The 12,052-nt window shown below is 41.4% G+C and overlaps 1 protein-coding gene across 1 annotated transcript; it reads left to right on the top strand.

The window, feature by feature from the left end:
- Positions 1–483: 483 nt before the first annotated feature.
- On the top strand, positions 484–11,340 carry atf2 (activating transcription factor 2). Its single transcript, XM_062431237.1, has 5 exons — positions 484–594; positions 2,643–2,735; positions 5,118–5,390; positions 6,141–6,347; positions 8,946–11,340. Exons 1-5 carry the CDS (start codon positions 484–486, stop codon positions 9,057–9,059), a joined length of 798 nt encoding a protein of 265 aa, XP_062287221.1. The 3' UTR covers positions 9,060–11,340.
- Positions 11,341–12,052: the final 712 nt, after the last annotated feature.

Genomic DNA, 12,052 nt, shown 5'->3' with positions numbered 1-12,052 from the left:
AGTAGTAATAACACAGATTGAATTTGAAAACAATTAGAAGAAGTTATGTACCCACCACAACTTGAAATAGAAGTTCACTCACTGTAAGTGAAGACAACCAGTGTTTAAATAATTGTTTTAGAATCCTGACAGAGATGATTTGGTGTGTTTAACCAATGAAGGAATCATATGGGAAGCAAAGGTTCATATGTGGACAAGACTGATGTCACTTATGGGGTCTGTGACAATGAAACATGTTCTTCTTATAATGTTGCTCGAACCTGTTGGGGTATTATTTGCTTTAAGTCTTTTTGAGTTGCATCTGTTTGGTTCAATGCTTTTCTCCCATCAGTTGTTGCCTGAAAAAGACAAAATATTGTTTATTAGTTGCCACCATTGTCATCAGTTTGTAACAGATTCTGTTTTGTGTGTTTATCATATCAATTCACATCAATTGATCAATATTTTACTTACTTGGTTTTCTTTCTTTCCTCCTTCAGCCCAATGTCTGGCACCTTCCCTGTGCTCTTACAGCTGCCTAACGGTCAGACCATGCCAGTCGCTATACCTGCGTCTATAACAAGCTCAAGTGTACATATTCCAACTACAATCCCTGTGAGTGTTCTGGTTGTATGTTGTTATCAGTGTGTCTCAGTGTGTTAAAGTTAAAGCTGAATTTAAATACATTGAAATTTGAAATCAGCCTTTTATTGTTGCTTTTTCTAATATTTTGGTGACTGATTGATACGATCAGAGAATTATTACATGCAGCCACATTTTACTCTCTTAACAAATGTGGGATGTCATTAATAACTAAATTAGTAACAAAGTATTTCTCACCTTAATGTCAGTTTATTAGTTGTTCTGTGGCTTTTGATCATAACACATCTTCATATGAATGTTTAGATTTCCTTTTTATTAGTACTTTTATGATTTAATGATTTATTGTCCGTGCTGACATTAGAGTTTGTTTGTTAAGGGTTTGTTCTTAACCTTGAAAACTGCATTTGACAAAATAATCTCAAGGTCCATTTAATAGCTGTTCTGGAGCTTTCAATCGTGTCAGAAAGCTCCAGAACAACTAATAAATGGACCTTGAGATTGAATTGTTTGTTTGAACTGCTGTTTTCAAGGATCTGAAGAAACTAAAGCAGTTGTTTTCTCAAGGTGAGTAATTTTAGATTACTTTTTTAGTCCATTGTGTGCAAAATAACGTGACTTTTGTGTGAAATATCGCCTCTATGCATACAGATGATGCATTTAACACTCAGTGCATTATTTCCATGGAAAGAACGCTGTTTACTTGCATTATCCAAGTTTACACACAGTTGTTTACATCGGTAAGTTCCTTTCAAGTAACATTCGGACGATAGTGATACATTAATGCCACATATTCTCTTTGCTCTACTTGGACAGAGGGAGTATTTACAACTTTGGCACTGCAGATTTGGCAGTCAGTTCAAATCTGTAGAGCTTGAGTGAAATAATAGACTTTAGAGAACAACTGTGTGTCTCTGTGGCAAAGACACAGGAGTTGGCTGAAGCACAGCAGGATCCGGTCCAGGATACTTTACTGCTATCAGGGGCATCAAGGACGCTCAGTGTTGAGCACTGTTGCCTGGGTTCAAACCCCGGCCGTCCCAGGTCTCCTTTCTGTGTGCAGCTTGCATGTTCTCCTTCTGTTTGTGTTGGATTCTGCCGGATGCTCCGGGTTCCTCCCACCATCAAAGCCATGTTTGTTAGAGTTAATACTCCTGTCTAAGCCTCTGACCAAAAGAACTGGGGTTTGTACCATGTGTGCTGCACTGTGGCTGCCCACTGCTCCTAGTGTATAGGATGGGTCAACTGCAGATCAAATGCAATTTCATTTCAGTGTATGTGTGTGCTGAAAATTGGCAATAAAGAAATCTTTTTTTTTTTTTTAAAGAAAAGGAAAACGTATCTGTCCTTGTACAGCTAGAATCAACGCTCCTGATTTCTGTCAGAGCAGACGGATGACAGTACTAATGTGTTTTGCTGTCTAATTATAAATGCATCTCATGACAGTGTCTCATATTGTAAATACATATGTGAAGGTCTTGTCAATATCTTTTGAACTCCCCGATGTGGAAGCTTGTCTTGTTCACTGTAGTCCTGATTGTCAGTGTGGAACACTGAGCAGGCGATGATCATCTCCTGATAGCGGCACAGCAGGGAGAAAGCCTCTATCTTCCCAGTCTGTGGGGATTGGGAAAGCCGTTGACAAGTAAAGGAGGGCAAAAGTAGATGAGAACATAAGCCACCAGTGGGCCCCCCTTTCACTCGATCACCCCCCCTTTTTCTTTTCCTCCCTCTCTAGCTCTCCCCCACCTCCCTCTGTCTCATTGTCGGCTGTGAGAGGAGGCCTGGCTCTGGCCTTCAGACTCGTGTCTCTCCATCCTCTCCTCAGCTTCCCATATGCTATCACGCAGGCAGGCAGAGGTTCATTAGCGTGCACACTGCATCTCCATGTGGCGCTGCTTCCACAAAATAACAGGCCATCCAGCCTAATGAGACTGAGATATGAGGAGACTCTGAGAGCCTGCCGTGGGTGTATGTTTGTGTTGCAGAGAGTATTGCCTGCCTTTTTACTGGTGACGACTAATTTTCTCTGTGCTGATCTGTCTCTGTGTCTCTGCCGTCAGCTTGTCAGACCCATCACCGTAGTGCCTAATGTCCCCGGGATCCCAGGACCTCCCTCCCCACAGCCACAGCCCGCCCAATCAGAGGCAAAGCTGGTATTTATTATCTCTTCTTTTCATAAAATGTTGTTTCCATGTTGAGTGTGTTATTCCCCATCTGAGGGAGATCATAACAACCAAAGTAATGAGAGAGTTTGACAATATTTGCTTTCTTTGACCAGATGAGGGCGCTATATAAAAGACCAGCTGTATAGTATTCAGTATGGTGTGTTGTTAGATTTTAATTGCTAATCACCCCTTCATTAATGGACTTTACATCCATATTTTCCCATATAAAGGCCTGAAAAGCTATTTGTTTTAGATTATTTAGAATAATCCTGCTGCTATTAAGGCAGAATTTTGCAACATTTTCTGTGGTGAGAACACAATCACAGCAGTCTTGTAAGAAATTCCTTCAGTGTAAAAAGCAATAGTTGAAGGGCAGGGATATGAATTGTTGTGAGAGAGATCAGTGGCAACGTGATGAAGCACGGACCACAGAACCTGTAAGTGTTCGCAGCATGCTACGCCTGAGGAAATTAACAGATAAACTGCGGACAGGAGGTGTGTGTGTTGGGAGGGAAGGATTGATCCTGACTGGCGAGGAGGAGGAGAAGGAGGAGGGAGAGGGGGTTTGTTGTTGGGGATCATGGGGTACGGAGATGACAAACACGGAGACAGCGCAGTGCTCAGCACGCTGTCACCGGGGCCAACCAGAGGGGGGCTACCAGCGAGAGCCAGCTGGGGGCATCCTGGCACACGCTCAGCGCGGCACATTAAGTCGGCCTCACCCTGCATGGAACCTTTTGTTCAGCAGAATCCTGCCTGACCTGCATCCCCCCTCTTACTCCCGGTGCCTCCCACTGCACTCAGCTCATCAGCAAACACCTAATGAGCCCGCGTCAAGAAAACAGACCCCCACTCAACCTGCCTCCTCCCCGCCCCCACCCTGGATCTCAGGGGGCACAGAGACGGCACTTTACAAGGACTGATGATGCTGCAAAGACCACAATAATGATAATTAACTTGCTGAATTTAGAAGATTATGCTGTTAATTAGTTGCAAAATAAAGATAAGTAATATAGTAGCAGATGGTTGAATAACACCCATGAGATGGAGGGTTATTACACTGATGAGGTTTCCATGGCAGAGATGAAATATGAATCTGACTGGCTTTTCCCTCTTTCTATGGGCCATTCCAAGAGAATAATATCTTGTTTCTGCCAGAAGAGCTTCTGGAAGGGTATTACACGATAAACTAATTTGGTAGATAGATTGGTCTGGCAAAGGTAGTTGTTAGAATAACGCGGTCCTCAGTTTCCTCATGTAAATGTATTCCCTGTCACGTTGTTATTGCTTCGAAAAGGCTCATTCACTTTAACCTTGTTTGCTCAGTGTTTGATGCTAGAGGAATTGGCCTGTGAATCATGGACACCAATCTGTAAAGAAGTAGTTTCTTTGAATGGATTTGTATATCATATTGAGCCATAGTGTTCAAAACAGTCATTTTTGGATGGTTTAGGTTCCATCATGTGCTGTGGATGTCCCTTGGCTTTGGTATCAGATAAGATTTCAGCCTAAATTTATGCAAAATAAATCCGAGGAGTGCGTTGACGGTTCCTTTTTTGCCCTGTTTATTTTAATTATATTTGTAAAAAATTGTTTAACTTTCTTTGCTATTGCAGGATTTCTTTTTTTCCAGGTAATTTAATTTTTTAACTTTAGAATCCTATTGTATTTGAGTTTTATTTCAAATTGTGGGACAAAAGGAATGCCACAGTACACGTAGAGGGTGGATATGTCCTTAGCAAACATCAGTATTACTGCTTCTGTTTTCTTGTAATCCGCTGCTGTGCTAAACAGTAGTTTCATTGAAGCAAGATGTTACAGTCTGTTCACTAACTGCTGATTACTCATAGTAGGTATGGTGTTGTCAGCCATCTTTAGGCACCTCTTTCTTCTTATTCCTTTGTATTCTTATAGGCAGTAGAGTTGTGTTTTGAAATGTGTTGGGTTTCTCATTTCATTTAAAATTCCCACAGCTGTTTAAAGATGCTAAGCACTTCTGCTACTTGATGATTTGTTTGTAAAATGAAGTCAAACACTGCTCGCTCATTAACAATCTGTAATACTTGTGTTGCACGTGCTAGAGGTAGGCTGAGTAGGCCTGTGTATAATTTAAGTGTTGTTTAAATTAGTTTTGGATGACTTGATTTCAATTTTAGATTATTTGTACTTTTAGAAAAAGATTTTAGTAATCAATGTAAATAAACTATTTTGGTTCTTTTATTGTGATTTTAGTGTCAGTTAACAACAGCAACTATTACTTCCAAGATCATAACAACATTTCAAATTGACAGTACAGTGTAAAGTATGTGCTATATGAATTTTGAATCTAATTTTCCCAACTGTTTTCCCTCATGGTGATTTTCTTCCCAGAAACTGAAAGCCACGTTAAGCCAGCAGTTTCCTCAGGTAACCAATGGAGATGGTGGTGAAGTCCAGAGCACCGCTGTAACTCACACTGCAGCTCCTGCTTCTCCAGCCCTGACCCTGACCCCGACCCCTACCCCAACCCCAACCCCAACTCCATCCCCAGCTGTGGCTGCAGCTATGACTCCAGGTCCAGGTCCAATTCCTCACCTGCCCACAACTGAAGAACCTTCTCCCCATTCTCTACAGCAGCCAGCCACCTCCACCACAGAGACACCTGTAAGTATTCACAGTATTCAAGTGTTCGGACAAGTATTCCACCAGCAATCCATGGAAGAGGTGTTTTTTTGTTTGTAATCTGTGGCTACATGTGCATGAAGAATAATTGGTGTCCTATTTACAGCAGTATTGAACATTGGTACTCTTTTAGTAGCCATACCAATATCAAGTATCAAAAAGTATCAAGTCCTAAAAAGCTTTCATTAAATGGTGAGATGAAAGTGATTACTAATCATTTGATCAGATACTGTTTGGATACATTTAAATATCTGTTAAAAATGAAAACAGGATTTCATAGAAGGTTTTGTTTCTAAGGAAGGTAAAATAAAAATGTATGTATCATTTCAGTGCTATGCTGTATAAAACTGTTCAAACAATGTCCGATAGAGTAGATACATCAGTGTGCTAGTTAGCTTTTTCAGTAATAGCTGAACAATTTCTGCTTTCATCGAAGTCTTTTGTAAGCAAAGCAGCATAATGTGGGAGTTGTTTTTAACACATTAAGATGACCTCACGTTAAGTGTAAACAAACACTTAAAAATGGGTCAGTAGGTGAAAGTATTTTCCTGCTCTGCATGTAAATGCAACTAAACTGAGAAAATAATGGGATTTGTGACTGTAGCTGCAGTATTGTGTGTATGTAACCACAACAGCTCAGTGCTGCACAGTGATGTCAGCAGTAGATTACAGATGCATTGGTGGTTTTAGTTCTGCTAGTTATTTTCCTGTATTATTATTATTGCCTTACAGGCTTCCCCTGTGCCCCCTGCCCCAAACCCTCCAAGCACAGGGGGTCGACGGCGCAGAACCACAAGTGAAGACCCCGATGAGAAGCGGCGCAAGTTCCTGGAGCGTAACAGGGCTGCAGCATCTCGCTGTAGGCAGAAGAGGAAAGTGTGGGTCCAGTCCTTGGAGAAGAAGGCTGACGACCTCAACTCGATGAACGGACAGCTTCAGGTGATCTTTACCTCTTTCCCTCATCCGCTGCATGTGACAACCATAACTTCATCTATCTCTGGTTTTGTGCTCATATGTGTCAGTTTGTGTATGTATGCATGACTATGTCTGTTTATCATCGTGTGCTGTGGGTGTAAGCTTGTGTATGCAGACTTTTCCCTTCTGTGGTGATGAAGTCATTAAAGCCCATTAAGAAGAGATGCCGTGTGACAGCAGCGGTGTGTGAGCCCCTTACATCGATATGTCCCTGTCAATAAAGATGTATCCTCCAGATGTCAGCCGCACACAAGCGTGTCTTCGCTTCTGTCTCAGCAGTTTACTGAATGGCCTCAAAAATCTCCTAGGGAAAGGTGTCTTTTTGAACCTTCATTTAGCTGGAAGCAATTAGGATCTGATGCTGACAAGTTCGAAACAGTTCATGTATCTGCTGTCTCTGTTGATAAGTGTGAGCCGGGGGTGCGGCACATCGGTGTTCCAGACAATTAAATGAGATGTGGTGTTTATTTGCTCACTGTCTTATTTTTCTATGTAAAAAGCAGAGTAAGATGTGGAGGCTGGAGGAGGGGATAGACAGCGGTGGAAGAAAATGGGTTCATGTCGTTAATATCGGGTTCAAAAACAAGTTATCACCACTTGTCACGGGTGCGCTGTCTGTGATTTTATGTAAATGTAGGTAGATGAAAGGGGAAGGATAGGTGAGTGAATGGGGTTATAAACAGTAAGAGCATCGCAGTTAACTACAAAGAACGGAACAACATGTGGCAGAGAATAAAAGGACGCTTTATATGAAGGCATTAATCAGCAGTGTAGTTTTTGTAAAAAGCCCCATGCTGACATGGCCCAGCTGATCAGTGAAACTGCTTCTAATGATGCACAATTATTTTAACATCATATCCGTAACTGGCTTTTTAATGAGGTGTCAGACCAAGCAGCTCACAGGGCTCCCAGCATCACCCATTGCCCATTTGCTCAATTTCGATTAATTCACAAAGTTACATACAAGTTTAATTCTCAAAAGTCCAGTTTTGGCCCTGTATAAAATCCCAGGTGTGATTCAGTTCAATGTTACTGTTGCGTGAGTGATGAGTAAATGTTTTTGTATCAGTAACAGCACTGACATACAGTATAGTAAAAAGGGGAATGCATTTTTCCTTCTGTGGGTTGGGGTTAGAAGTCAACCAAGATGTAGTTCCCTGTTTTTTCACATCTAATCAGTGAAACTGCATTTAGTAAAAGGTGTTGGCATTTCTGACTTGGTGCTTCCCTATAGAGCGGATTGGAGAGACCGTTTTAAAGGAACGCCTGTGTTTATATCTGCTTTAAATGGCAGCAGTCATGGCGGAAGTGAAGTGAAAATCGCGTTGGCTACATATGATACATACGCTTCTTCCAGCTGTGTTTAAATCTGTCTTACAATTGCTCAGCCCTGCCAACACCAGCAAGACTAAACAGATGGAATCAAATAAATTGGCTGCTTTTAGACTAATAGATTATGCCGCCCATAGTCCTTTAAAGGAGAAGAGAAGGAGCTTAAATCTGCCATTGGGTGTTCTGCGGGCCCCCGGCCGCTCTAAATCCATTTAAAGTCACCTTCAGCGTAATGTGGCTCTCTTTTACGACATGCAGAAATCTTCAGTTCCCCTGGGAGCTGTGATGGCACGAGATTGTAAATCTCAGCAGCATCTACAAAGTTGCAGTGACAATCCGAACAGCTCACCTCTGACAAATGTGCTGGTCAGTAGCCAGTGAAGGTCTATAATTATTGTGCAGGAAAAAAATAAATGAAGTAAATAAATGAAGTGCATCATACTTTATTCTGAATACATCCATTATGTTGATACTTTTCAGCGAGGAAATATGAGGTTTTCTGCAGTTAGGTGGGCTTACTTATTTACCATTAATAATTACCTTTGAAATCCCATTTCTGATAAAAGATACAGCTGTACATGTAGAGAGGGCACAAAGCTACATTCAAGCCCTTCGGATGTATGTACGTTAATGAGCATTTACTGTATACATGCAGGTTTTTGGGATGTTGTGCTGACATGCGAACATTTATAATTGTGGCTTCAAGCTAGGGCTAGACCATTAAATCAGGAAGCTGACACTTGCAGATTTTAGCTTAAATTGTAAAGATGTGTTTGAGATATTGCCTTTGCACAGTTTGTCCACAAGAGAGCGCTGATACATTTCATTTAAACGGTTTAGTGTCCCATTTAGGTAATATTTTGGTTCCACTTCTTTTAAAGAGAAAAAGGGGATCCATAACAGAAATGTTTCCATACATATGAGTTTGGTGTTATTTAATTTTAAAAAATTATACTGGCCATTATATCGTTATTGGATTTTTGTTACTCTCAAATATTGATACCGATGTCCCTTTTGAAAACCGACTATCAGTCAGGCTCTAGTTTAAACAATAAGATTTTAGTATAATTTAAATCCTATTGTAATTAACTGAACTGACTTGGAGGACATCATTTTGTCAGATTTGAACCATATGCACATGCTGTCTCTTTGTCCTCCTATCTGACACAACTGCATGCTCCAGAGTGACCATTTTATTGAGTGCTGTTGTATGTCTCCTCTCTCCCAAAGAATGAAGTCACCCTGCTGAGAAACGAAGTGGCTCAGCTGAAGCAGCTTCTTCTGGCTCATAAAGATTGCCCTGTAACCGCCATGCAGAAGAAATCTGGCTATCACAGTGAGTAATGCTCCATTATTCTCAGCCCGAGGCTTCCAGTGAAACGCTTCGGAAACGAGCTCCAGCTAACCACCAGAAGCACGTCTTACTTACGGCCAAACAGAAAGAGCCTTTGACATATGAGATCCCATTCTTTCATTTTTTGTTTTTGTTTGTTTTTGAGAAACTTTGCAAAAGTTCAGATATTTATGAGCAGGTGTTGTTTGAGACAAATTCTCACTGGCAGTGTGATGTGATGTCCGAATCCTTTCAAGGGGCCACAGGTGGTATCCACGAACAAGCGATTGTTTTCTCCTCATTTGACACCGAAATGAACATTTGTTAGATGATGCTAAATGTCAGCTGTTTGCTGCAGGAAGGATTCTCAGAAACCAAATGTTTGGGTTATTTTGTAACACAGACATACAAAAATGTAGTCTTTATGAATATTTTAATATAATAGAGGAAACCATTTGCATCCACTTTATTTAAATTTTCTCTTGTCAGCCTGTTTGGTGTCGTCTCCATGCTGCTGCTTGTTGGTCACATGATTTCGTTTAGAATTATATCACCCATACTTCTTCGTTTCCAAAGACTTGAGGTTCTGTCATTTTGATTTTATGGTCATAACTCACCTTCCCTCACAGATGAGCCAGTATGTGATGAGAACGAGTGCGCTCCAAGCCACTTCTCCACTGTGTTTTCTAAATGCCTCCACTGACTTGTATTGACAATGATTGCCTCTGAAATGAGTCCATTAAAGCAGCAAGCTTGACAAGACTGTGGAGCGTTCTCGTTGTGGGGTGTCCACCAAGCTTGGCTGTTCATTATGCATCCCTTATAACTAACCAGCCCACTGACACACGTCATGTGCATTATGGGACTGATGGGTTCCAGGCTAGAGTGGGCTGTCAGAGCCCAGTCTCATTTGGTGTCGTCTGAATTGTTTTTAGCAGGAGCTGTGGATGAATTGGGTCATCTTTCTCATTTCTGTTCTGGTGTTTCTAGACCTTTTGTAAAAAAAAAAAAAAAAAAAGACATTGGCAGCATTTTTTACCCTGTTTGAAAAAAAATATATAACCTCATCCAAATACCCCAGTACATCAGTTCAGCTCACGAGGACAGGTTTGGTAGGAAAGCAAACTTATGGGTAATGTGGGTGTGAAAAGAGAATGAAATGATCTGTTTTACTAATTAGTAAAGCACACTATTTAACTCTGACTGATCCACAGCCCTCACTCTTGTAACGGCCTCATCAAGCTTCTCAGTGTTAACATGTCCCGTAAGGCTACACTGCCCTCCAGACCTGGTAATACCCTTCATCGTCCTGCCCAGGCGTAGCCATGGCAGGTGGGAGGACATTATCCAGACTGCCCCGCAAACAAGCCAGGACATGCTTTCAGTTGGCACACTGAGCTGTCCATCTGCTTGCAGCGAACGCCGAATTCAGAAACCATGAGAGCAGAAAGAAGCTCCGGCAGCCCCGGGGAAGCAGAATTTTTTAGTATTGTGATGTACAAGCCAGCCAGCCCCTAATGTCGTTAGGAGTAATAATGCTTACTTGAAAAATGGAACAAAACCACCGAGCTGATTTATTCAGAGGTTGACCTTCTGCATAGTAAAGCAGCAAGGGAGTTTAGCGCTTTGACATTCACTTACACTAAATCACACGGTCAAAATCTTGTCAAGAAGACATTTGTATTACACTTCAGTTTTATCTTATTGCTATGGAATCCATATTTTACCTTCTCAAAAACCCAACCATTAATTACAAAGTGCCGTAACAAGTGACTTCATATCATTAGCAATATTAATTATCATTGTGCTCCTTATTCCTTTATGAAACAGAGCATGAGAGTAGAGTCTTTTTTTTTTCCATCAGGATCCAATTAATTCAATGCAACTGCCTAACAGCTGGTGGCATTTCGACTCCAAGTCTTCCCTACTCTCCAGTGTGAGCATCATTAAAATCAGGTGCTGTAATCATCTGTCGCTGCAGTAGTTGGCAAGGTAACAAAAAACAAATGAGAATGCAGTTAGGGATGGGAAACACTGCCACATGCCCCAGAATGTAATGTATCCTTATGATGTGGGTTTAAATTGACATTGGAGCTTTAATTAAAGGAAGGGGTGCAGAAGTGGCATTATGGGGATTAATGAAATGGTTTGCACACACCACACGCAAATAGCTGTTTTACATTCGATTACGTGACGAACCATTTCCTGAGCTTTTCTGGATTACAGCAGGTAAATGCTGGTAATTAAAACAACAGCAGGAAACAGAAAACGTTACAGCTGCTTTTTTCTCTTCTTTACCAATACAGTTTCTGACAAAGAGGAGAGCTGCGAGGAGATGTCTGTCCCCGGCAGCCCCCAGAGCGAGGCCATCCAGCACAGCTCCATCAGCACCTCCAACGGGGTCAGCTCCTCCTCCACAATCCCGGCCGTCTCCGCCCCGTCCAGCGCCGCGGCAGCCGCCACCACCACATCAAACGAGAGCACAGAGGAGAGCCTGCCACGGAGGGGCGCCACCCAGCCTTCGAGTTGATCATCCCAAACTGTGCCGAGGTTTCATCACTGGAGCGCCGTTGCCTCTTCAATCTCTCTCACAGACAGAGGAAAGGGATTCTCTCAGCTTCACTTAAGACCGTTTTTAATTTATTCTTTATTGCTTCGTTTGTTTGGTCCATTTTGTCCTCCAAAGGCAATGCTTTTTAAAAATGCAATGTTTTCTCTGAAATTGATGAAGACAAAAAAACAGGCACTTTAAGTGTAACGTGAATATGTAAAACACAAAATGTTTTTGTATTTATTTGTGACTTATTTATTAATCTTTTTATTTTTTTATTTGACAGCGATCAGCCTGCAGGTTGATCCGTGAATTGTTTAGAGATCTTACCAAAGTGTGTTGTGGCGCATTTTGTGATTTGTTTTGCTTGTTCTGTTTTCATGACTTTTAAGAAGCACTATCTTTATGATGACGTGACATAAAGAGCTGTTACTTTTTAAAAATAATTTGCAC

This window comes from Scomber scombrus, chromosome 13 (genome assembly GCF_963691925.1).
Source record: "Scomber scombrus chromosome 13, fScoSco1.1, whole genome shotgun sequence".
NCBI classification, from domain to species: domain Eukaryota; kingdom Metazoa; phylum Chordata; class Actinopteri; order Scombriformes; family Scombridae; genus Scomber; species Scomber scombrus.
This window is presented reverse-complemented; position numbering and strand designations above follow the sequence as displayed.

Bases quoted from the DNA above. Each gene is read 5' to 3' on its own strand.
- atf2 (XM_062431237.1), top strand. From the start codon at position 484: ATGTCTGGCACCTTCCCTGTGCTCTTACAGCTGCCTAACGGTCAGACC. The intron at 5,391-6,140 runs GTAAGTATTCAC...ATTGCCTTACAG, and splicing joins CCTCCACCACAGAGACACCT to GCTTCCCCTGTGCCCCCTGC. The intron at 6,348-8,945 runs GTGATCTTTACC...TCTCTCCCAAAG, and splicing joins CGATGAACGGACAGCTTCAG to AATGAAGTCACCCTGCTGAG.